Source organism: Aplosporella prunicola, assembly GCF_010093885.1.
Source record: "Aplosporella prunicola CBS 121167 unplaced genomic scaffold K452scaffold_25, whole genome shotgun sequence".
Lineage (NCBI taxonomy): Eukaryota > Fungi > Ascomycota > Dothideomycetes > Botryosphaeriales > Aplosporellaceae > Aplosporella > Aplosporella prunicola.
The window spans coordinates 148,433-172,789 of NW_022983553.1; the positions used below are offsets into that span (position 1 = coordinate 148,433).

At 55.8% G+C, this 24,357-nt stretch overlaps 7 protein-coding genes across 7 annotated transcripts; 2 read left to right on the forward strand and 5 right to left on the reverse strand.

Moving 5' to 3' along the window:
• Positions 1-778: 778 nt before the first annotated feature.
• K452DRAFT_339194 (uncharacterized protein) lies at positions 779-2,144 on the forward strand (the record flags this gene model as incomplete). The annotated part of the gene is made up of 1 exon (XM_033545295.1): positions 779-2,144. Exon 1 carries the CDS (start codon positions 843-845, stop codon positions 2,142-2,144), a length of 1,302 nt encoding a protein of 433 aa, XP_033393733.1. The 5' UTR covers positions 779-842.
• A 2,116-nt stretch (positions 2,145-4,260) lies between these two features.
• On the reverse strand, positions 4,261-7,581 carry K452DRAFT_301401 (uncharacterized protein; the record flags this gene model as incomplete). Its single annotated transcript, XM_033542436.1, has 6 exons — positions 4,261-4,480; positions 4,706-4,983; positions 5,052-7,247; positions 7,333-7,427; positions 7,483-7,502; positions 7,577-7,581. 6 exons carry the CDS (start codon positions 7,579-7,581, stop codon positions 4,261-4,263), a joined length of 2,814 nt encoding a protein of 937 aa, XP_033393734.1.
• Positions 7,582-8,337: 756 nt separating this feature from the next.
• On the reverse strand, positions 8,338-8,964 carry K452DRAFT_235059 (uncharacterized protein; the record flags this gene model as incomplete). Its single annotated transcript, XM_033537404.1, has 4 exons — positions 8,338-8,461; positions 8,516-8,740; positions 8,797-8,861; positions 8,923-8,964. The coding sequence occupies 4 exons, from the start codon at positions 8,962-8,964 to the stop codon at positions 8,338-8,340; spliced, it is 456 nt and encodes a 151-aa protein (XP_033393735.1).
• A 383-nt stretch (positions 8,965-9,347) lies between these two features.
• Positions 9,348-11,955, reverse strand: K452DRAFT_256809 (uncharacterized protein). The gene is made up of 2 exons (XM_033538412.1): positions 11,501-11,955; positions 9,348-11,445 (listed from the first exon to the last, which is right to left on the reverse strand). Exons 1-2 carry the CDS (start codon positions 11,851-11,853, stop codon positions 9,630-9,632), a joined length of 2,169 nt encoding a protein of 722 aa, XP_033393736.1. The 5' UTR covers positions 11,854-11,955; the 3' UTR covers positions 9,348-9,629.
• A 139-nt stretch (positions 11,956-12,094) lies between these two features.
• Positions 12,095-13,211, reverse strand: K452DRAFT_234950 (uncharacterized protein; the record flags this gene model as incomplete). The annotated part of the gene is made up of 2 exons (XM_033537397.1): positions 12,095-12,702; positions 12,755-13,211. 2 exons carry the CDS (start codon positions 13,209-13,211, stop codon positions 12,095-12,097), a joined length of 1,065 nt encoding a protein of 354 aa, XP_033393737.1.
• Positions 13,212-15,350: 2,139 nt separating this feature from the next.
• Positions 15,351-19,393, reverse strand: K452DRAFT_311809 (uncharacterized protein; the record flags this gene model as incomplete). Its single annotated transcript, XM_033543466.1, has 4 exons — positions 15,351-16,613; positions 16,665-19,022; positions 19,074-19,164; positions 19,221-19,393. The coding sequence occupies 4 exons, from the start codon at positions 19,391-19,393 to the stop codon at positions 15,351-15,353; spliced, it is 3,885 nt and encodes a 1,294-aa protein (XP_033393738.1).
• Positions 19,394-19,722: 329 nt separating this feature from the next.
• Positions 19,723-21,554, forward strand: K452DRAFT_277713 (uncharacterized protein). Its single transcript, XM_033539334.1, has 5 exons — positions 19,723-19,960; positions 20,010-20,167; positions 20,230-20,287; positions 20,341-20,426; positions 20,476-21,554. Exons 1-5 carry the CDS (start codon positions 19,766-19,768, stop codon positions 21,395-21,397), a joined length of 1,419 nt encoding a protein of 472 aa, XP_033393739.1. The 5' UTR covers positions 19,723-19,765; the 3' UTR covers positions 21,398-21,554.
• Positions 21,555-24,357: the final 2,803 nt, after the last annotated feature.

Below are 24,357 nucleotides of genomic sequence, written 5' to 3' on the forward strand. Positions count from 1 at the left end.
AAAACCTACACATCTCCCGAGATCATGGCGGCTATTGCAGCCGTTGAGAGGGAAGTCATTAAGGCGATCGAAAACCCGCTCAGGCCCGTTAAGGCGGCTGATATAAGTACGAGGTTGAAGAAGATATTTATGGAGCACTATATAAAAGGCCGCGTAGAGTAGGCGAAACTGTGAGATTCCCTTGTATCACAGTAACGTACTAACTTAAACAGAAAGACAAACTCAAGAGCCATTGCACTGAATCGCCTGAGAACCATCTTGCCCAAGATGAATCTCCTTCCACTTCACTCTCTCGAAACCGACACACCTTTGCCAAATTTTCCAAGAACGGTCCGGGATATAGACTCTCTGCACGCTGAACACATAGACAATATGCTTAAGGAACTGGAACAAACACCGCTTAAGACGACGGATGTGGTGGCAAAGAGAGTGCATTTTAGAAGGGTTATTGGGTTGCGGGTGGGAAAATAGGGCTGAAGGATTAGGAGTGGAGGATGTAATAAGAGCATCCACTCGAGTTTTGCTCTCCCGGACGTAGAGCGTAAAGCTTTCATCTGTTTTGTGTTGGAGAATGGATTGAATGGGAGATGGTTACTACGATCGAACATGGTCTCGCTTCCGTTCCGAACCAGCCAATCCGTCCAGGAAGGAGCATCCCAATACTCAGACGACCCAATATTCTCGCCAGAGCGGGCTTCCTCTTCCCTGTCTCACTTGAAAACAAAGGATATCGGTCATTTTTGTTATCCAACAGCCTTTAAGATAAATTTACTCTATTGTTCAGCAGCAAGCGTCACTTGCTCAGACTACGACAGAACCTCGCACCTTCGCATAGCAACGACATGGTCTTCGGGCGGACGTCTAGCCACTGTGGACTTGGCTGGAGGGAAAGTGCTTTCCTTCGGGCCAAAAACAATCACTCCATCCCTCCCGAAGATCAAGGTCAAGCCGTAAAAAACGCAATGACGAACTTGGAGACCCTAAATGATCAATGGAGTCGCCATCTGGATACTTGCGATAATGACAGCCTAGTCTTGGAATTACTTCAGACGTACAAAGAAATACTTGAAGCGAGGATTGCTGCGTGTCTTGCGCAACGTAACCAACACGAGGATGCTGGAAGAAAGGCAAACGAGCTTACGGAAAACCGGCCCCTGACGCCAGATAGTGAGGTTTGGGGCAGAACGAGTTACTGTTCTTGGATGGAAACGTGGGAGAGCACCGTGATGTTACAGTTATTGCTGCATAGGCAGATGGCGTCAATAGCGGTCCAGCTGGCACCCTTTGCTTTGGAGTCTCCTCGAAATTTGGTTATAACAGACATGCAGGCCACCGTTAACCGCATGATTATAGAACCCCTCATAGCGGCAGGTACAGGGCGGTCGGCTCCAAATCCGGCCAACACCTGGTACGCCGAAATGTTGGTGCCTTTTTACAACGCTAGTTTTGGCCTCTTGGCCGGTAGCACTATGGCTAATGATAGCACTATGGTCTACTGCCAAGTCACGGGATATCCATACGATGCACAAATAGTACCGGCTCTTCAAATAGCAGAGCTAGATTGTAACTATTTATTGGGGAAACCACTGAGTACCTATCAGCCAACGGACTTGGAAAACCACCTTCTCGTAAACGCCCTGTTCGCAAGAGGCCTGGAGGAGAGCATACTTGCCATCGTTCCCGTCGTTCCTTCATCAGAGACGTCCACAACCACCTGGCGCCTTGCCGTTGTGGATGAGGATCAACGAAATATCATTGCCGGAAAACTCGTCCATCTAGACAACGCCGCAACATGGGGAAGATGGGACGGTCAATGGTTACAATTCCGGAACATTTGTCGCCCCTCAGCAGAGCGGTTGTACGCACGCTTCGTCTACACTGTTATCAAACTGAGGATAAAGCAAGATCGTGCCCCTCCACCGCCAGGTTGGTACAAGTATATCAAAAGCCTTTGGCCATCTCCACGTCCTTGGGTGAACACGTCGCTTATTATGAAGATCGCTTTGGCAATCGGGGACACATATGTGCTCCCATCTTTGTTGCGAAACGAAACTTTTCAGTTTGTCCAACCTACTTTGAGCTGGGAAGAGGAGCATGACTTGGCGAAGGACCTGGCTTATACGTTGAAACAAGACGTGTATTAGATCTTGACATTCTCAGGACTGAAAACAGGAAGACTTGGCGGAGTTTCTGGCCAACACGCTTGGATAGATCTCGTAGTTAATCCAGCTGCAAGCTTAAACAAACAAACACGTACAAATGGTGTGACCTCCTGTGTGATAAATTCGGATGCGTTTGAATGGCAGACTCCTGTCTCAAAAGCTCGATACTCAGTCTTATACCTATTGTCGGTCAGTCCATGACGGTGTGGAGGGCGAATAGATACATACCTGAGAATGGACTTTTATGGACATACATCTCGTCAGCTTCAATACCCATGACTCTCTTTCAGAACTGCTTGCGTACCCAACAAAGCCATTGAACCAAAGGGTCCTTATCACCATCATCACACACCACAAGGATGACAACACCACACAAGGCTTTGTAGACAAAAAGAGCGGACATTGCATAACTAAGAGGCGAGGAAGGTATCTCGAATCGGATGATATGCAATCTACTCAAGCAAACCGCAGCATCGACAGCAACAAGACACAACACAAACAACACATAAACACACACACGCACACACACAATCCACACCACCAAAGAACAGCACACAGCAACAAGAAGCAGCAACAAGAAGGGAAGAGAAAAAAAAAAAAAAAAGTTATAAAATAAAAAGGAATTGGGAGAAAAAGAAAAAAAGACAGTAAACTCGTTCCTCTACATGCGCGCATGAATCAATTTTCCTTCCCTTCTTCCTCCTTCCTCCTCCCCGCCGTCATCGTGCCCCAAGCCCAAACCAAGTCCGATCCGTCTCAGCACAGTCAGCCAGTCAGTCATACCAGTCCGAGTCGTTCCACCCAGCCAGCAGCCTATACAGCATCAACCAACCAACGAACCAGCCAAACAAGCCTCACCAGACCGACCCAGCGCAACCCAGAGCCTCCCTGCAAGAAGAAAGAGCAAAAGAAAGAGAAGAAGGGCAACAGAAAAAACAAAAAAGCCATATCGCCTCAAACCTTCGTTCGTACCACTCATCTACATACACACGTGAAAAAGAAGCCAAGCCACAAAAAGCGCAGGAAAAAGAGAAAAAAGAGAAAATAGAAGAAACCAAGAAACCAAGAAAGAGGGAATGGGAGTGATAGCAGCAGCAGCAGAGTCGTTGTCGTGGCAAAAAGGGAGTATGAAGAAGTTGAAGATGTAGTGGTAAGTAGCGTAGCATAGCGTAGCCAAAGCAGCAGTGAGTGAGCTGAGAAGAAGAAAGAACATCATGATCATGATCGTGCTTGGAATCATCAATCAATCAACCAGTCAATCACCTGACGCGTCCTCCGCGCCCGTCGCCCCAAACGAACGAACGAACGAGCGAGCGAGTCGAAGAAATCCGCCGCTTTTCTCTCCTCGTGTCATCGTGTCCCGTTAACTCGCATCACCACCAATCGTGCCGTCCGTCTTCATCTTTCTGTCTGGCTCCCATCGCCCCAACCCGTCATCCCAGCAACCTCAAAGAAGAGTAGTAGGTGAAGAAGCTCAAACGACAGACGGGCCGGGTCAAGTCAGGTTGTTGTGCGGGACAGATCAAAGCAACAGACGACGACGATGACGATGACGACAGCAGTCAACGGCAACAACAACACCAACACCACCACCAACGCGAGGAGAGAGAACCCGCCGTGCGTGTGAAAAAATGTGTCAACTCCAGACCAACTCCCCAAAACGTGTAGTCTTCAGTCGTGCCGCCATCTTGTCTCGCCCTCCCCCTCCCTCTCCCCACTCTGACTCACTCTGTACTGTACGCTTTCTCGCTCTCTCTCATCTCTCTCTCGCTCACTCTCTCCACTAGCAAAACCACACCCCCTCAAAGACCGCCATATCTCCTATATTCGTCATGGCTGTTGTCTCATTCAGGTCGGCAGCAGCCGCAACGGCAGCGGCAGCAGCAGCAGCGACAGTGCGACGAATGCCAATGCCAATGCCATTGCCATTGCGTCTGTCGCGTCCGCTATACCCACCGCCGCCACCACGACCACGATTATCGTCAGCGTCGTTGCTCATCATCACCACCGCACCACCACCACCACCTCCTCCCCCATTCCCATCATTCCCCACATGCTCCTCTTCCTCCTCGTCAGCAGGCTCCTCCTGCCGTACAATTCAAGTCCTCTGGTTGAAGAACCACGAGCTGCGCTTGGGCTGCTCGGGGCTGGCCACGGGGATGGGGCCGTCGCCGCCGCCACCGCGCAGGGGCTTGGCGATGCGGGAGCCGCCGCCGAAGGCGAACGAGGCGCCCGACGTGGGGCTGCCGAGGCCGCGCGTCGAGCCGACCTTGGCCGCCTCGAGGCGCTCCTTGACTGCAGTAAGCTGGGCCTCGAACCTGCTGGCTGTTAGCTACTGGTTCTCGAGGTAGCGAACAAGCATCGAAAGAGGCAAGGGCGGTGTCGTGGGCGAGGGCAAAGGGGAGGAATACGCGGGGTCTTGGTGGAGGAGTGGGAGGGGACGAATGGGCACGGGGTTGGATGAAAATGGTGTGGAGCAGGTGGAGCAAACGGTTGGCAAGGCAGCAAGAACGCGCGAGACGAGGGGCTTAAGATTGGCATACCTGTGGTTGGCCGCCGTCAACTTCTCCTGAGAATCCTGGAGCAGCGACTCGAGGCTCTGGATACGCTCGTTGCGGGCAATGAGCTTGCGCTCGGCAATGGCAACCTCCTTCTTGAGGCTGCTGTTCTGCTCGACGAGCTGGCGCTGGACGACCGTCAGCTGCTCAAGGTTGCGCTCCAAGAAGGCCATCTTCTTCTGCTGGGCGCGGTTGTTGGAGGTGCGCAGCACGTTGTTGTACTGCTCACGCGTCTCGTCAAGAGAGATCTCCAGCTCCACGACCTGCGACAAAAAGGAACTGTCAGCTAGGTGCAAATTTCGGAGACGGTGGTACATGAAAGGAGATATACCCGTTCGCAGCGGTTCTGCAGATCCCGCATGAGGCTCTTCTTCATCGCATCGAACTCGGCGATTTGCTGTTGGACCGTCTTGCCGTTGACGGGTGGCACGCCGTTGGCGCCATTGGCGGCGGCCTCGCCACTCTTGAGCTGCTGCTGCAGGCCCTCAATCTGGGTCTTGAGCTGCTGCGCCTCCTCCACCTTGCGGGCGAGGTCGGCCTTGAGCTCAGTGACCAGCTCGACCTGGCCGTCCTGCCGCGCGGCGTAGGCGTCAAAGAGCTTCTGCTTGACTTCTTCGACGTCGGCCTCGCTGAGGTTGCGCTCCAGGATGGCTTCGTACTCCTGCTGGATGTGAGCCAAACGCTGCTCGAGAGCCTCGCGGCGCTTCATGTGCTCCTCGTCCAGTTCGCCCCGCTCGTTGACAGAGAGCTCCGCCTGGCGGACAATGCCCTGAGTCTCCAGCAGCTTCTGCCTCAGGTCGCGAAGAGCGTCTGGTGCGACAATCTCGCCGGTAGAGCTCAACTCGATGAGAGCATCGACCTGCTCGATGACCTTGCGGATCATCTTCTCGTTGTCGCTGAAGATCTCGCCACCGAGGTCGAAGCCAGCCATCATCTGGGCCATGCGCTCAGCCTTCTTCTTCTCCTTCTCGTCGAGCATAGCGCCAGACTCCTTGGCACTCATCTTAGCGTCAAGGAGGTGCTGCTTGACTTCGTCGAGCTCGACGGTGAGCTCGGCGTTGGCCTCCTTGAGGCCATCCATGGTGATGAGAGCCTCCTTGCCCTCGAAGTTGATCTTCTCGACCTGCATCTTGAGCTCGTTGATCTCGGAGTTGAGCCTCTCATTGTCCTTGTTGGTCTTGGTGTCGTGCTCCTTCAAGAAGGACAGCTCTTCCTTGGCCTCAGCAAGGCTCTTCTCAGCCTTGGCGATTTGTGACTCCTTTTCTGCGAGCTGGTCCTGCAGCTCGTTCTCACGGCGCAAGAACTCTTCCTTTTCGTCCTTTTCGAGAGGCAGGCCCGGCGTGCCAGCCCTCTCAAGGTCCAACCGCGAGTCTGGCCGGGACGGAGTCTCCGACCTCCTGTTGGCCACTCGGTCAACAGCAGACGGAGTCTCCGAACGAGGGGTGCCCGTGGACTGTCTCTTGGCGGGGGTGCCAGTGGGCCGATCAAGAACCGGCGTCCACTTCTCCTTGGGTACAGTATCACCAGAGCGCCATAGGTTGACTTCACCCTCAAGGTTGGTGACATAGCTCTCGAATGTCGTGACTTGAGACTGAGCCTTCTTGAGCAGGGCCTTGAGCTCAGCAGGAGAAAGTTCCGCGTTGACCTTGGCCTTGTTCTTGATGGACTTGGCTCTGACACCGAAACGCAGCGTACTTACGGTTTCGGAGTCGTTGTAGCTGGAAGGCGAACAGTTGATGATGAGAGTCGTTCGCGAGTTACCACCGAGGGACTCTTGAAGGATACGGGTAAGCTTGGAGTCACGGTACGGGACGTGTGACGATTTGCCATCGGTCAAGGCGTTGATGACCATGCCCAGAGCACTCAAACTCTTGTTGATCTTCTTGGCTTCCTCGAGCGTCTGACCACTCGCACCAGTCTTGCCAACCTTTTCACTACCCGCCAGATCGACCAAGAACAGCTGACCGCTCTTTGCCGAGCCCGACTCGAGGTTCTTTTGGGTGATGGTGACGACGAAAATGGAATGCGAACGAGACGACTCCTGGTTCATGTTCGTGGCAGCGACCATTCTCGCCTGGCCACCTCTACGCATGACTTCGTAAACTTCCTGCACGCTGGAGACGTAAACCTCCAGCAGGCCCTTGACGTAGACTCCCCTGTTCTTCTCCTCGTGGACCGGCAGGTTGTCGTTCTGCGGCGCCAACAGATCGCGGATCTTCTCCATGTAAATTTCCATGTAGCTGACCCTGACCGTGTACTCGATGTTGCTGGGACTGGCCAGGATGCTGGCGAAGATCTGCTCGATAATTCGAGGTATTATACCTTTGCCCTCCGAGTCGTCGATGTTGGAGCCCATCATCGTGTACGACTTACCGGCACCGGTCTGACCGTACGCGAAAACCGTGCCGTTGTAGCCGTTGAGGATGTCATCGACGGTGGGCCTGATGGAGAAGTTGAAAACATCCTCCTGCCGCGAGTTCATGTCGAAGACACGGTCGAAGGTGAAGGCGCCGGCCGCCTCATTGGACTGTGTGAAGCCATCAGCATAAGCCATCCCCTAAAGGCCGCAGCAGACGCCTCCAGCCGTCTCCTTTTGACAGGGCCAAGCCTACCTGGATGTTACATGTGTCCTCGGTCTCGAACTTGACAATGGGCTCACCACCGCTGGCGATTTCGATCTTGTTTTGCGGCCGGAACCGCGCAACAACTGCGGTTCAACAAAGTCAGTACACGTGTGGGACTGCAGACTCGGCCGGTCGCACCTTTGATGGTGTTGTAGCTCCTGCGCGGGCACGAGGGTTAGCACGGGTCTTGCAGCAGCAGCAGCAGCAGCAGCAGCAGCAGGGCGGGACGTACGCCATGGTTGCAGGAAAAGGGCAGCCAGGGCCCAGCGGCCAGATGTATTATCGGTCTCGTCGCAAAATCTGCAGATAGGAGAGGGGCGGGCGCGGGTAATTGAAGAGGTTCGCCGGGCGTCGGATGTTTTCCGCGATCAAGGGATGAGATGGGGGGCCGCCGGTGGAGGGATGCGTTGGCGGTATGCGGACCAGGCCGACGAGCTAGCAGACGACGCAGCAAAGGGAGCGATGGACGGCGGGAGGGCGGTCGGTAAAGAAGGATGAAGGGACGCGGGAAAAGAGCCTGCAGGGCGCTCCACTATAGCCTTGGGAGAACTGCGGGCTCGAAGGGCGGTGTATAGGGTGGTTTAGAAATTGTTGTTTTGGCTGATCCCCAGTTGCAATGCGGGTCGACACATGCGCTAGCGCCCAAGGGTACGGCTCCCGCTCCCAGGCCCCTCCACGCCGGCCGTACAGTAGCACTGCGTCGCCCAGTCGCATCGCCCCGTTGGTGCCATTTTGCATCCTTCTGCCGCAGCAGGCGCGTGTTCTGCTCACCGGAAGCACACGCACCCATGCCCGCTCGCGGGGGGGCCCTGACTAAGTAGCCGCATGCATAGTAGAGACTGTCCCAAGAACCCACGCCAGAATCGCACACTAAATACAGGGCAGTATCAAATAGCTCCCAATACGCCGTCCGCACGCCATGCTGGTTCCCGCTCGGCTGCCCCGTCACTTCCAAACACCCTGAAAACCCTGAACACACGCCATGCCGACTCCCTAGTCCTCCCAGCTCTTCTCCACCGTCTCGCGCACGCGCTTGATGTACTCGCGCTTGTTGTCCTTGTACAGGTTGCTCGCCTCGACGTTGGCCGGCGAGCTCGTGTTCGGGTCGTTGAGCAGACTGTGACCCCGTCAGCGCCCCATCCGACCTCACCATCAACCTTTCCGCCCTTACCTCTGGATGCTCGTCAGGATGGCCGCAACATCGTATGTCGGGCTCCACCGGTTCTGTAGAATGTCCAGGCAGAGCTCGCCCGTGCCGTAGACGTTGGGATGGAACATCTCCGAGATGAACTTGACCTGCGGCGGCTTGTTCGGGTACGCCTCCTCGAAGTGCATCACCAGGCGAAACGTGCCGTCCTCAAACGGCGTGTCGGCCGGCCCGATGATGACCGCGTTCCTACCACCGCCCGTGCATCAGTATCCGCCATGAGCTGTGCTTGAAAGAGAGCGTACCAGGTCATGACATTGTCGGCGATGGGAGAGGCAGAGACACCAGCGGGCGGGTCGGTCTGCATGCGCTGTAGGCCACGAGGTTAGCTCATCAAGCCTGCCAAGCGGATAGACACGAGCCCAGCATACCTTGAAGTCGCGCATGAGCCTCCTACGCGCAGCAGTCGACATGTTTGCTTGTCCGTTGGAGCAGAGTGGGTGAGGGGAGAGGGGGGCGTCAGAGGCGTCGGTGGCCTGAGAGACTGGCGTTCAAAAAGGGGTGTTTCCGAGGTCTTGAGGGTGCAGGAAACTGTTGCGCAGGCAAGTCGTGCTACCTCGAGAAGGCGTGACGCAGCGGGATGCGAGGCAGGCAGCCGCGTCACGTGCTCCGGCCTGTGCGGGAACCACTCCAGGACGGACAGCATCAAACACAACCAACCAATATCAGATGGCTACCATTGACACATAGTTCTCCATGTCATGTGGCAGCCACAGGTCGACTTTTCTTGGCTCTCATCGCGAGCTTTTTCGGTACTCGGATGGCACAAACCACTCACATCGCAATAGGTACCATAGGTGGTGATACACACCGGATAGATTGGAGAGTCCCTAGCCAATTGCTAAACAACCTAAGAGAATACTCGTGATGCCAACTGGTATCCTTCCCTACTTACAAATGAACGCCGTCCCTACTTTTCCCCGAGATAGATGTCTACCTCCCACTACAAAAATACATGATACAGCTTTTTCCTTGGCCCATAAGACCATGATTGACGGCATCCATCATGCCGTTTGAAAGATCCTGAACGCCGTCGTCAATCGACTGTCAGGGCCGTAACCGATCGAAGTGCAGACGATCAATAGCGGTTGAACCTGTCGCCGCCGAAGCTTCCACCACCACGCCTGTCACCACCGACGCCTTGACCAGTGCGCCTCTCACCACCGAAGCCTCCACCGAAGCCTCCACCACCACGCCTGTCGCCGCCGAAGCCTCCACCACCGCGCCTGTCACCACCGCGCCTGTCACCGCCGAAGCCTCCACCACCGCGCCTGTCACCACCGAAGCCTCCGCCACCACGCCTGTCACCACCGAAGCCTCCACCACCGCGCCTGTCACCACCGTAGCCTCCGGACCTGCCGCGACCATAGGCGGATCCAGTCGAGCCAGGAGCAGCAGTCGGCGTTTTAAGGCCGAAGGGATCGTTCGGATCGTAATCAATTTCGCGGTGGGTTGCTGACCTCATCCTGTTTCCTGCCGTGTTGATCCCATCAAGTCTGTTGAGACCCAATTTTTGAGCCATCGATGGGCCGATGAAAGGCGGCTCGGGCAGGCCCCAAGTGTGAATGGCAAGGTCATTCATTTCATAAATCATATCCTGCTTGGCGCCGGCCGCGGGGGAGAAACCACCAATCATGGACAGGAATGAGGCAGTAACATTATCGGGGTCCACCATTTGGAATGCATTTTTAATGGTTTCTCTGTATGCAGCGACCTCTGGTGCAAGGCCTTCTGTCTCCACACCTGCCTGGGCCGTGGCAAGAGAGGTGTCGGCTTGGATCGGAAGATCCTTGAGCTTATGCCTAAGTTCGCGGCGCTCGAAGGTCGGGATTATCAGCCAGCCCTCGCCTTCTTTACCCGCACGGCCGGTACGGCCTACACGGTGAATGTAATCCTCGCGTTGTTTTGGCAAGCCCATCTGGATGACGTGCGTGACGTTGGGGAAATCCATGCCACGAGCCGTGACATCCGAGGAGAAGAGGATAGCAGTCTCATCAGCTCTGAATGAGTCTGCCGCCCGTTGACGAGAACCTTGCTCCATTTGGGAATGAATTCCATAAACGGAGGCCGGCCGGAGCTCCCTCCGGAGCTTCATAAAAAGATCGAAGTAGACCTTTACATCCTTGAGGGTGTTGATGTAGACGATAGCCTTGAAGGGACGTCCCTCACCCTGCCTGTTCAATTCCAGGTTCTTCTGGATCAGCTCGAGCAGGACGGTGTGCGAATTGCGAAGAGGAGCAACGACGGCCTTTTGAGGTACCCTGTGGTGGGTGGGTTCTTCATCTTCTTTCACCGTGCGGACAAACTGGAAGCCGGGCTTCAGAGTCTGACGGACTAGTCGAATTACTTCTTTGGGGACCGTGGCAGAAAACATAAGCGTTTGGCGGTCGACCTCTTCCCTTGCGGGAAGCTGCGCTTGGATGTTGGTAAGTTCCTCGAAGAAACCAGCATCAAGAAGACGGTCCGCTTCATCCATGACGAAGTACTTCAGGTTGGGCGCCTTCACGCCACTGTAGGGGTCGGAGAGAAGATCGTGCAGACGACCGGGAGTCGCCACCAAAACGTGGCAACCTTCCCTCTTGATCTTCATCAGACCTTCCCTCTTCTTCGTACCACCAACGGCTGTTTGTACAATGACACCAGTCCGGGCAGTCAACTTCCTCGCCTCTACGGCAATCTGCTCTGCCAGCTCTCTTGTCGGTGAGATGACAATAGCTTGAATATCGGGGGGAGTTTGCGAAAACCGCTGGTGCTGCTGATAACGCCGCGAATAATGCGAGGATTGGGGAGCCCGTTGGGCTTGAGCGAGCTCGGGGTTAGCGGCGATAATTCTTTGCAGCATAGGTAGGAGGAAGCCGATGGTCTTGCCCGTTCCAGTCTTGGCTTGGGCAATCCTTCTCATAGTTAGCTCCAGTCGGAAATGGATCAGGAAACGGGATTTTCACGTACATATCGGAACCTCGGAGCGCCTCATTGATACTCTGCGACTGAACATCGGTCATCGTCTCGATGCCCATGGCCGTGATAGAGCGGATGATGTTAGGGTGCACCAATCCCTTGGCTTCAAGATCCGCAAACTGGGTGATCAGAGGTTCCTGTGCCGGGGCCTCGGCCGCAGCGGCTTCAGAGAGGCGAGCGCTCAGCTGGAAGCTCCGGACGGAGAGGATAGGCGCCAGCTTCGACTGAGACACGACAAAGCGAGGAGTCGAGAGCGGCGCGCTGCGCAGAGCAGGCCGCGCAATGGCGGCGCAGCTGAGCGCGCGAGGAAGAGATGCAGAGCATCTCCGAAGAGGCGCGAGCATAACGAGTAGAGGAACTGCGAACGACTGATGACGAGATGAAGAGTAGGATCAAAGGGGACGACAATTGAACAGAGGGGACTCCAAAGACTGGCGGAGTGGAATATTTGTTCAAGATAAAAAAAAAAGGCAGCCGAATGGACGCGATAGCTTTTCCATTGCGCTAGCGTGCTATGACCACCAACGTCCGCCACTGGCGCGCCCGCGCGCGCCAACGCCGCCGCTCTCGGCTGATTTGCGCGTGCTATCTAGGTACTTTATTCAAGATATTCAACCCCTCGCTGACCCCTTCATGGATCCCGCCCGTCACGCCCTTGAGCCACCAAAGCGTCACGTCGTTGATTGCCTGTCCCACCTTCCCGTCGTTCATCTGGCAGATGGTGTTGGTGAAGCGGATACCACGCCGTCCGAGCCCGTCGACCGTGCTGATTGACGACGACACCAGCCGCTCTGATATCCGGTGCTGGCGCTCGTACTGGTATGCCTGCCCGATAAAGAGCTTGAAGTAGGGCAGGAGAATATTGAAGAGCAGGAACATCTGAATGATTCCTGTCGCAAAGATTCTATGCACCCACGAAGGCTCGGGCGCTGGCGCTGGCGCGTCCCCGTCGCTGGCCGTACACTGGATGAGCTGCCCGCTTGTCGCTCCCACCTGCACTGCTTTGGACATGATTGGTGGCAGAGCCGTTTTCACCGAAAGCCTCTCTTCATTACTGAGGTCTGAAGGGAGTCCTTTGAGGAGGTAGGTCAACGCATGCAGATAAAGCTGTCGACTGAAGGACTGCGTTGCATTGCCTGCACCAACCTCCAGCGCTGAATACTCCTGCAATGCAGAGGTGAGCAAGTTCAGTCCTGTTTTCCATCAGTGCCCTTTCAACCACCTGGAAACGCACGGCTCGCATACCTTGGTTGGCGTACTTCCAGTTTACTCCGCTCGGCGTCTCCAAAGAACTCCGATAAGAAAGCAGTGTCGACGCAGCAGTCGGTGGCGAAGACCGCGGTTCCTCTACAAACATGGCTTCGTCCGGCAGAGTCTGGGTGGTATCTGCATCCGAGCCTCTCCTCCAAGCCGCGCTACTCGCCGGCCGCGAAGTATAGCGCGGCGGGGGCGTCAGCGCGCCCTCACCCAGGCGCGGAGTATCAGGTGCGGCAACACACGAAGGCGAAAGTTGACGAGGACTGGAACGGCCGCGGAACTCGTTGACGGTTCGACGAAGCGAGCGCAGGCGCGGGATGCGCGTTTGAAGCACAGTGGGAAGGATAGCGTATACAGACGAGGGAGCGCCGTCATCGCCGCCATCGCTCTCTGCCAAATGCTTGGAGACGCCGCACGGGAGCGGCTGGCTCTGGGGGGAGGACATAGTCGGCGACATCGGCACAGCGACAGAAGACGAGACGCGGGCGACGACGACAACATACAACGGCATAATATACATATCAGCAGGCACGCAAAGGGCCTAAACGACCAGTACTGGCGCTTATCAAAGCCATATTTTTCCGCCATAGCGAGCGAGTAGCTAGCGGTTCCTGACATGTGAAAGAGCAGGCACCCTGCCTTTGTTGAGAGGACGTTGGCGACCCGGCTGCCGACGCTTTCCGGGTTCCCGGACAAAGATAGCGCGATGCAGGTGCCTGGTGGGTGCGCCAATCATGCGGCTGGATGCACGCGTGCTTGGATTCGCTTCTTCAACACGATGCGCGCTGGACGTCATGTTAATGCGCTAGTTCGCCTGTGGTTCAAAGTGCATGTCGCCTTTCGATATAGAGCTCAATGTCTCTGATAAGTCTGCTTTTTTAGTATGCGTTATTCTCATTGCTCTCTCATATGGTATCCAATACTAACATTTTCCTGTGTATCAGGCCCTCTAACGTCCGTCACCGAGAACCGAGATCCACCGTCTAGCGAGACAGGGGGCAATACAAGCAGTCCCTACAGATTACTCCTTGTCTAGCTCACATCCCGAGTCCTGGGTATGGATGTAAAGGTCTTAAAGCACACACAGACTCTATACATCGTAGCTGGGTCTCTTCTTCTCCTCTGTACAAGTATCACCATCTCGCTTCCCGGTGAATCTCGATTCACGGTGACGGACGTTAATCGTCAGTGATATAAAATATTTCCGCCTTTTTACTCCTTTCCCAACTACAACACTGGATTATCGAGTCGACTTTCCACGACAGTTCACACTACATCTCAAGCATACTAACATATACGTCCTTCTTTAAACGGACAATAAAACACTTCAACTCACAGAAATAGCCATCTTTAATAACCTAAAGCCAAACCTATCCACGGCCAACACGATAAAACAACAGCACAACTAACCACCCTCATCTTATTCCCTGCCAGCAACACAAATAGTTCCCCATAGAATAAAAGCAAGAAACAACCGAATTGCTCAACTTCGTAGCAAGGCACCGCTCCTACGGATGATTCAACGCCATGACTACTCGGTCTTGATAACTGCACTAAAAAAGAAATGCAAAATCTTAGTATCCTGCTTATACAATACATCTACATTCGAACAGCACAGCAAAACCAAAGCCAAATAAATCTAATCCGACATGAACGAAGGCCATATATTCAAAACCCTAAATTCAGCTTTTACTAAATCACCACCGTATCCACAACCATCACAATCAGTTCCAATAACCTCTTGCACACCAATAGCAAATACACCCTTCTCTCCCCGCGTCCAAAAAATACCCTCCCATGCCCGGCCTCAGACACTAACTCCAACACACACAAAAAGCCCACCCACCCCATCAATCCACAGTCCACCTCCACACGCACAGCACACCACACAACCAACCCAACAGCACCATCCCTCCACAGCTTCACACCCAATTCCACTTCACCACAGACAATACAAACACACCCACAAGCAAGCAAGCAAGCACACAACACACTACAAAACCCCTTCATTTATATCTACCACCCACCCCTCCCCTCCCGCTAACAACTGCACCCGCATCCCACCCCCAACCCTCCATCATTCATCTAGTTACACCAATCAACTTTTCCACGCCAGCAAGCAAGCAAGCAAGCAAGCAAGCAATCAAGCAGTGGTAAGGTATTTCCGTCCCAACAACAACAACAACAGCGCTGAGAACGATGATAACGGCAACAACAACAACAACAACAACAACAACAACAACAACGATGCATGCATGCAAACAGCTCACAGCTGCGCGCCGCCAGTCTGGGCGACAAATCTATCCAACCACAACGGCAATGAAAAGAGAAAAGGAAAAAAAGAAATGGATAAAGGAACGAAAAGAAAAACGCCACTACCGATCCAAGTCCAACCCAGTCCTGTCCTGCCCAGTTCCGTCCATTCCAAACCGCTTCATCGCTCGTCACCCACCAACGAAGCACCTACTACAAGTGTCAAATATCTACCTCTCCATCAGCCGGCCTACACCATCATCCAACCAAGCAGATGGATGAGTTATAGACCAACAGCCAACCAAACCCCACACACCCACTACCCACTCACTTAACTCGCATTCCTATAAGTCCACCCCCCATCCTCCATCAACCGCTTCCTACCCTCCCTATCCTTCTTCCTCTCCTCCTCCGTCAACTTATCCGCCGTCCAATGCGCCGAGCTCGTCCTCTCCCTAAACCTCTTATGGCGATCCTTATTCTTGAATATCTCCTCCATCTGCAACGGCGGGATAGGGCCAAACACCTCCATTGGATCCACCAGCTGCTGCTGCGAGAGCAGCTCCTTCAACGCCGGGCTATTGACCCACGACGGCGCCTGGAAGCTCGACGCCTCGGCATCCGAGTCCTCGTCCTCCGAGTCCGTCGCTATGTCTGGCAGCTCCGGCGTCGGGAAGTGCGGGCTCGCCGTCTTGACCGTCGTCGTCGTCGTGTTGACACGCATTGGCGTCTTGAACTGGTGGCTCGAGGGGCCGGCCGCAGAGGCCGATGGGCCTGGCGCTGCTGCAGAGTCTGCGAATGGTATCTTCGCTTTGGAGATGGTCGCCATGTCGTTGGGATGCCCGCTCGGCTTGCCGTGCTGGATCTGGTGCTGCGCCGTGACCGTCTGCTTGAACATGGAGCCGGTGTGAGATGACGCCCCCGACGGCGCCGCCATGTAGCCGTGCGTGAACTTGCTGGGCACGTCCTTGGCCTTGTCAATAACGCCCATGATCCGATCCCTGTCGGGGTATGCCTTGCGGATGTTAGATTGGCGGATTGGTGGTGCCATCATTGACCGCCTCTGCCCTGCCGGTTCTTCGGCTTCTTCGCTGGTTCTACGGCGTTTCGCATCTAGTCGTTGAAACGAGGGACCATTACGCGGCACCTGGGGCCGTTGTACAGGTTCGTCATCATCAGCTTGAAACATGCGCTTTGGCGGAGGTTTCGCCGGGTTAACGGGCCGGCTGAGGTTCATGTCCTGAACCGTGTTCATCCTGGAAATTGGTCTGGTTGCTGGCATGTCGGAACGCTGATGCGACGGCATCGTACTGGCCTTCTCTTGCTGCAGTGCATGGGCGAGGTCGTTGCCTTGGCGGCTTGCAGCCTTTGACCGCATCTGCTCTTGTTTCTTCGCCTCAGCTGCCAGCGCCTGTCTGTTCGCAGCCCTCTTCGCCTCTTGAGCCCGTTGTTGTTCCGCAGCCTTACGCTGGACTTCGGCCCGACGTTCTTCATCAGCCTTGCGACGCTCTTCTTCGGCCTTTGCAGCTTTTTCAGCACGCTGTTGCTCGATAGCACGCTTCTTCTCGGCCTTGCGTTGAGCCTCACGTTCCTCCTATGCAGATTTAGTGCCTGATCACATGCGTGTTTGTAGAGGTGTTCTTACCTTTTCCTTGTTCTTGGCCGCCAATGCCAGCGAGTTAGGCTTAGCCACCGATGATGATGCGCCCGTGATGCTCTTGTTGAATGAATTGCTTGCGGGCTCAGCATTCACCTTCGGTGCAGGCAAAGTTCCCTGAAGAGACTTTGACAGATCGGCCGTCGAAGGGTGTGCCCTTTGCGAAGAAAGGCCCACCTTGATAAGCGTCCTGGGCCTCGGAATAGATTCCTTGACAGGCTTCAAAGACTCCTTGCTGGGCTTCGCAAGCCGGCTGGCCGGCTGCTTCAGTGTTTGAGATTTGCTCGCAGAAGGCTGCGTCTTCGGAGCCGGTGGAGGTGATGCCGCCTCATCAGCCGAGTTGTAATCCTCGTCGAATGGAGAGACGGTACCAGCACGGCTGGCGGCACCTGGACGAATGCTCAAGCTCTCTTTCGAGGGCTTTGCCTTTTGCTTTTTCTTTTCAGCCGCTGCAGCAGCCTTTTGGCGTTCCTTCTCTCGTTCCTTTTCCAGCGCCTCTTCCTCTTGGCGCTCCCTTTCCCTGGCCTCAATCTCCTTCTGCCTGCCCTCACGCTCAGTCGAACTGCGTGTTTTACGGACCTCGGTCGGCTTGGGGGTTGCCGGTGCAGCCATCGAGCGGGATGCTGGAGGAGCGGGGTTTACAGGCTTATCGAAAACAGATGACAAAGGACGAGAAGGCTCGGGACTGGACACCTCCTCCATTTCAGGATAGGTGGGTGCAGGCGACTGCGCGTCCAATCGAGCTTGATCGCCGGCTCCAGCACTGCTGGCGAACATACTCCTCGCCGATTTCAAAACCGAGTAGAATCGGGATTTAGATGCGCTGAGTGCACCAGCATCAGTCTTGCTGGGAGAGCCTGCTGGGGTGCTGGTTTCCTCAACCTCAGCAGGCTCAGGCTCGTCGACAGAGTTCGATTTTTTGTGAGTTGAGCCAGGGTCCGTTGCCACGGGCCTCAACGGAGAACCAAAGTCGGGAACGGAGGAGCTGGATTTCGCATGTTTGGCACCGGATGGCGATGCTCTTGTTGCGGGCGAACGCAACTTTGAAGCCTGGGTATCCGGCTCCGTGCTGCCAACACTGCTTTTTCCAAGGGTGTTATCCATGGTTTCAGCTGAGCGGCTCTTGTTTAGAACAGGGCGAATGGAAGACATTGGAGGAGGCATGCTGCTGATTGGAGCAATCCAATCGTCATCATCGTCTTCGTCTTCATCCTCTTGGGTGTTTTGCACTGGGCTTGGTGCTTTTGCTGGTGCTTTGGAAATGACTGGTTCGGGCTCGTCTTCGTTGTCCACGCCCGGCAGTTGCGGATAATTCGGTTCGGTGCTTGTTTGACTGGATGGAATCGATTTGGTCCTAGGCTCTTGTGACTGAGCAAGCATGTTAATCCGCTCATGGAGAAGTTGTGTGGAAGTCTTGTTGTGCGTCTTCGTCGTTTCCGATGCCTCATGCGCTGCTGAAGACTTGTCTTCTTCAGCTTCCTTCTCTTGGCTTCCATGGTCTGTTTGGGTGTTCTGGGATCCACCCAGACTCTTGCCATGCGTGAACCTCCCAAAGTGACTGCTACGCGCCTTGTACTGGTCCACGTGGCTCGTCCGGGAGACTCTGGCACCCATACTTTTCTTCGCCGCCAACGGCTCACGCGCGGGTAATGATGAAAATGCCAGGCTGCTCTTGCGCAAAAGTTGCCTAGGCGGACTGGGCCCCTCGGAAGGGCTCTTCGTGCCCTCAGCATCCATCTGATTCTGTTCTTCTTCTTCTTTTCGGCGCTCCTCTGCGCGCATTATCGAATTGAAAGCAGAGGTCGTTTGGTCACCGACACTGTACTGGGGGGATTTTGCATTCTCTTCGTCGTGCGGGGACGGCGGCTCCTCCGGTTGTGTGTCTGGCTGTGTGGCGACCAAATCCATGTCCTCATCCGGCGCGGCTGCGCCCTCGTCCTCATAGACGCCGTAGTTAGTTGGCGCTTGGTTCTCGGCATCTTCTTTGGCAGAGACAAACGATGACCCATGCGAATCTTCGTTTTCATCGGCGGGCTTGGGCGGTGACGAAACAGCGGCAGGCTTCGCGGGGCTTTCCTTGACCGGGCTGAGCTTTGCAATTTCCTCATTGTCATCAACCTCCATCTCATCGTCCGTTATGCCATGGTATCCCGAATCCGTAATCAGGGTAGACAGGGGAGCGCGATGCGTCTGTGACTCGGATTGGGAAGGTTGGGAAGGCTCCTGCGCCGAGGAAGGCTCGGGGTCTTCTGCGACCTGGAACTGCGCAATCTGCTTGAAGAACTCGGTGTTCTTCGCCGGGCTCGGTCCAGCCTGGATATTTGGCGCAAAAATGTCTGTCAAGGGCTGTGGTTCCAATTAGCGGGGAAATGCCGCAGTAGGGTTGCAGCAACTTACAGCCCGAGTTTCAAGAGGGTTCCGCTTGCGGGCGGTTCTGGGAGTCTTCCCTCGTAGTTTGCCGGGCGTCTTGAAAACATCCGCGACATTCCTGAAAAGCATCGCGATCAGCGGCGCATTCATTGTAGGGGTGTGGCGGGCACGTACAGCTCAGTCTTGCTGAAAATATCGGCCATGTGTTCGTTGAGCCACTCCATCTCATTGCGCACCGAGTAGGAGAACTCCTCGGCCTCCTGGTCGACGAACTCATTCGCCTGGCGGCGCTCGCTCAGGATCCATGGCGCGGAGCCGACCTGGACCTTTGAGCGCGAAGGTGCCATGTTGGAAGTGTTGCGAGACGGGTGGTTGGAGAATCGACGGAAGCGTTTCCACGAGACGCGTGTCTAGAGCGGGAAGCGAAGGCGACAGGTACAGAGATCCAAGGAAGCAAAAGCTACATGTACATGGCGAAGTGAGATTCGCGGGCGTGATTGGCGAAATGGGTGGTTGCCGGGTGGTTATTGGCAGTCGCGGTGGTGGGAGCTTGGATGTTGTGATGCTTCGAGGAGCGTAAACAGAAAGCGGGAAGCGAGCTTTACCCGATCCGGCTCGCAACTTCGCATGACGCCAACACCGCGGGGACGGACGACCTCCTCCATCCTCTTTCCCATTGATGCTATCCAACGAATAGTCTAGTCAAAGTGCTCCCCACCATGTACGCCCGTAGCGCCCTCAGATATGCCTCTCTCAAGAGAGTAAATAAAGCAATCATCATCTCTTCTCCAAGATACAATTCTCGCTCTTTTTCCGTCTCATCGTCTCGCAGAATCATGGAAACGGCTGGATTCACCGAAGAGCAAATGTCCGTACGGGATGCCGTATTCAAAATATGCTCTCACTTTCCAGATGTATGCCGTGCCGTCTTCCAACCCCGCTCACGTTGTTGACTTGCCGGAGGAATACTGGGCACGGCATGACGAAACGGGCGAATACCCGCATGAGCTGCACGCTGCTCTCGCAAAGGATGGCTGGATTGGTATTGCGTTGCCTGAAGGGTTGGGCGGTGCCGGATTGGGCATTTCAGAAGCCACAATGATGCTCCACACCATCTCTGAGTATGCCGTGTCTGCCGAGAGCCAGCCGCGTGGCCACGCCCATTGAACTCATATCTCAACAGGAGCGGAGCTGGAATAGCCGGTGCTCAGTCTATTCATGCGAACGTCTACGCCACGCAGGTACCATTCTCCCGGCCAACATGAGTGTTCCAAGCTGAACTGCATATACGCAGCCTCTCGCCAAATTTGCGAGTCCTGAGCAACGGCAGGAGATGCTGCCCAAGATCATCAACGGAGAGTGGCGAGCCTGCTTCGGAGTGTGAGCTCTCACGCACTACTACCCCAAAACCACTATCTCACGTCTCTAGAACGGAGCCCAACACTGGCCTCGAGACGCTCAAACTACGCACCACCGCCAAGCGAGACGGTGACGGCTACCTGGTCTCTGGCCAAAAGACCTGGATCTCCTCAGCGCAAGTCGCATCGAAGATGATTCTGCTCGCGCGCACCACGGCCCTCGAAGACGTCAGCAAGCCCTCAGAGGGCCTCTCCCTCTTCTTCATCGACTTTGACAAAACCAAGCCGGGGCTCGCACTCAACAAGATCAAAAAGATGGGCGGGCGCGCCATCGACGCGAACGAGGTCTTCTTCGACGACTACCGCATCCCAGCCTCCGCACTAATCGGGGCCGAGGGCCAAGGCTTCAAGATGGTGCTGCACGGCATGAACGCGGAGCGGTGCCTGCTAGCGGGGGAGGCGCTGGGGCTGGGCTACGCGGCGCTGAAGCGGGCGGCGGGGTACGCGCGCTCGCGCGTCGTCTTTGGAAAGCCAATCGGGCAGAACCAGGGCGTGCAGCACCCGCTCGCGGCGGCGTATATGGGCCTCGAGGCGGCGAAGCTGGCGACGTATCACGCGGCACGGCTGTACGATCAGAGTCGGGTGGACGCGGGCATCACGGCGCACGCGGTTGGTGTCGCGTGCAACAGCGCCAAGTACCTCGCGGCCGAGGCGGCGTTTACAGCGTGCGAGCGCGCGGTGAGCGGTTTTTTTTTTTTTTTTTCATTTTCTCTGCCTTGGGCCCTTTTCCTTCCTCTCTCCACTCGTGATCCGCTGACAATCCCACCTTCCTGCTGCCAGGTCATGGCCCACGGCGGCATGGGCTATGCGCAAGACTACCACGTCGAGCGCTACTTGAGGGAGTGCTTCGTCCCGAGGATCGCGCCGGTCAGCAGGGAGATGATCATGAACTACGTGGCAGAAAAGGCGCTTGGGCTGCCGCGCAGCTACTGAGCAACGAACAGGTAAGTGAGAGTGGGTGGGAAGAAGGGCAAGCAAGAAAATAAAAAATAGAAAAGATGCAGCAGGAAGGATGTAACTAGCACAAACACGGAGGAAGGGGAGGGGAGGGGCATGCAGCAGCAGACTCCAATGGCATGCAGGGGCGGTGATAAAAAAAAAAAGTTAAGAAAAAACCACGTAGGCAAAGGTAAGGTAGGGTGGTAACAAGCATGGAGCCCGGGAGCCCCGCGATGATGTGTAAGTGTGCCCAACTTCCCCAGGAAGCAGCGCAACGCACAACACAGCCTACATAGCTACCCCGCCGCACGACGCCTCAAGAGCCCCACTTCCCGTGCATACATACATGGCATACATCATAGGCCACCCCCCTTGCCAGCATGCAACATGCCGCTTACCAACCACGCAGGCCCCACTCGCCCGAGCTTCCCACCCGCTGACACACACACGCACAGCCAGCACTGCTGCTGACTCTGCCGCCGAACAGGTCACTCGCCATGTATGATGTAGCTATGTTCGTCGGCGTCCACACCCTTGCATCTACCTACTTACCAGGTTACGTGCTCGCCCCCGGCCTAGGTTGCGCCCGTCCGCCCGCCCGCCCGCCACGCCGGCTCCGTGGCTCCGCGCCCTGCAGCTGTCTGCAATGTATGTACAGCAGCAAGCAAGCAAGCAAGCAAGCAGAAGCTGTGCCCCCACGCACCCGCTGCACGCGCATGCGCGCTGCTGCCTGCCTGCCTGCCTGCCTGCCTGCCTGTCTGCCTGCCTTAGCCTCCCTCCCACCCGTCTAGACACCTGGCTGGGTCGGGGCGCGGGCGTGGGCGTGGGTGGTAGGTCGTTGTCGCCCAACGGCTTCCCGGCTTCCCGCCGCGCCGGGCCGCGCTGCCTGCTTCCCTACCTACCTAGGCACCTACCTTACTACGTGCGTGCGTGCGTGGGTAGGTATGTGTGCCCGACTGGAGCCGGGGCGCGCGATTGGCTGGGCTGGCTGGCGCTGGCGGGCGCTGACGGGTGAGTGGGTGAATGAATGCTGTGTGCTGTTGTTTCCTCCTGCTGCTGCGGTGCGGTGCGGCTGTTTTCGGCGCATACCTACCACCTGCCGGCGCTCATGTGCTAGCTACCTAGCTAGGTCTTATGTAAGGTAAGGATGTAGAGGTGGGCCTGAGGACGACTGATCTACCTAGGTAGGTACCTAGGCTGTTGGCGCTGTTGGCGGATGCAGAGATAGTGTCCATACCTACTGAGTGGGTTGGATAGACCACCAGAAGGTACCTAGGTACGGCGCACACAGCTGAGTACCACCACCACCGTCTCTCTCTGTGCTCGCACACGACACACACGCAAGGAGGTAACGAGCCCATGTGCTCGCTACGCCCTGCTGCGTCAGCCAGACGGACGGCACACCCACTCACATGTACGTACCTATGTACATACATACCGCCTTCCGCCTTCCGCCTTCCGCCTCACGTCTGCCTACATCTGCCTGCTTACACACACACGCACACACAGCCATCCGCCTCCATCCGCCTACAAGGCAACCACCACCCCAACCCAACCCACCGCCCCTTCTGCCCCATCCCACGCATCTGCATCCACGCATCCCCCGTCCCCCGTCCCCGCCCCTTGGATCCTCACTCACTCACTGACTGCAACCCCACGCCCCACGCTTCGCACCTCGCACCTCCCGCCTCACGCCTCACGCCTCACGCCCAACCACCGCACCACCCGACCGTTGCACCACAGCAGCAGCAACAACAACAACACACGCACCCATTCACCCAACCCTTCCGCACAGCAAGCTCTGCAGCACAGCACTGCACCCACAGCACCCACCCGCCCACCCGCCCGCCGTCCCGCAGCCGCAGCGGCCCGACCCGCATCCCCAACAACCCAGGCAGCCAACCACCCGCCCATGCAAGCAATGCGCCTCTGCAGCTGCATTCAAGCACTCGATGCAAGAGCCAAAAGCAAAAGCCAGCCAACAGACCAGCCCCAAACCAACCAACCCGCAGCGCAGCGCGGAAAGGCAAGGCACGAAGGCAAGGCACGAAAGACAAGGCATGAAAGCCGCACCCGCGCACGCATGCGCACGCAAGCGCCTGCCAAAAATAACCCAACCCACCTCCCTACATATACACATACATGTACACATATATACATACATACACATATACATCCTGCGTGATGGAATCTCTGCCGCGCGCGCTTGCGTGTATGCGTCGAATATTCAAACGCGCGGGTACGCGTACGTGGTGCGTAGCTACTGCACGGCACCGTCGATCGGGGCGATCGTCGTGCGGAATCCGGGACTAGGGTGTGTGTGCTGTGCGTGCAGAGGGACGAGGCGAGCAAAAAGTACCTAAGCTTGCAAGTACGAGAGAGAGAGAAACGAGAGAGAAACAGAAGGGGACAGAGAAGAGGCAGGTAAGCATGAGAGGAGAAAGAGAATCGGAGATTTGTTCGTTCTTTGTTGTCGTCATCGTCGTCATAAAAGTCTATATACTTGGTGAGAATAATAAGTAGACAAGAAGCAGAAAAAATAACAGTAGGTACTGTAGGTAGGTATGTAGGCGCTGGCTGTGCGTATATGTACGTACTAGATCGTATGTATCCATGTATGTAGGTATGTGTGAGAGCGTGAGTGGACGACCGTCACCGCGCCGCCTAACTGACTGACTGACTGACTGGCTGGTCGCTTGCTCGCCTTCCCCCCTTTCTCGCGCAGCCCGTCTCTCCCCCCATTACCGTCTCTTCTGTACACGTTCCGTTCTGCCCCAGCGTGTCCAGCACCGGCGGCACACCCACGCCCACGTTCACTCCTCTCTTCAATCCCACCCCGCTTGCCCACTCTTTTGGATATCCTATCACCGCACACAACTTCCTTTCCCACCTCTTCACCACAATCACACCACACCATATCGCACCCTTGATGCAAACCCACTAGCACCACCTCC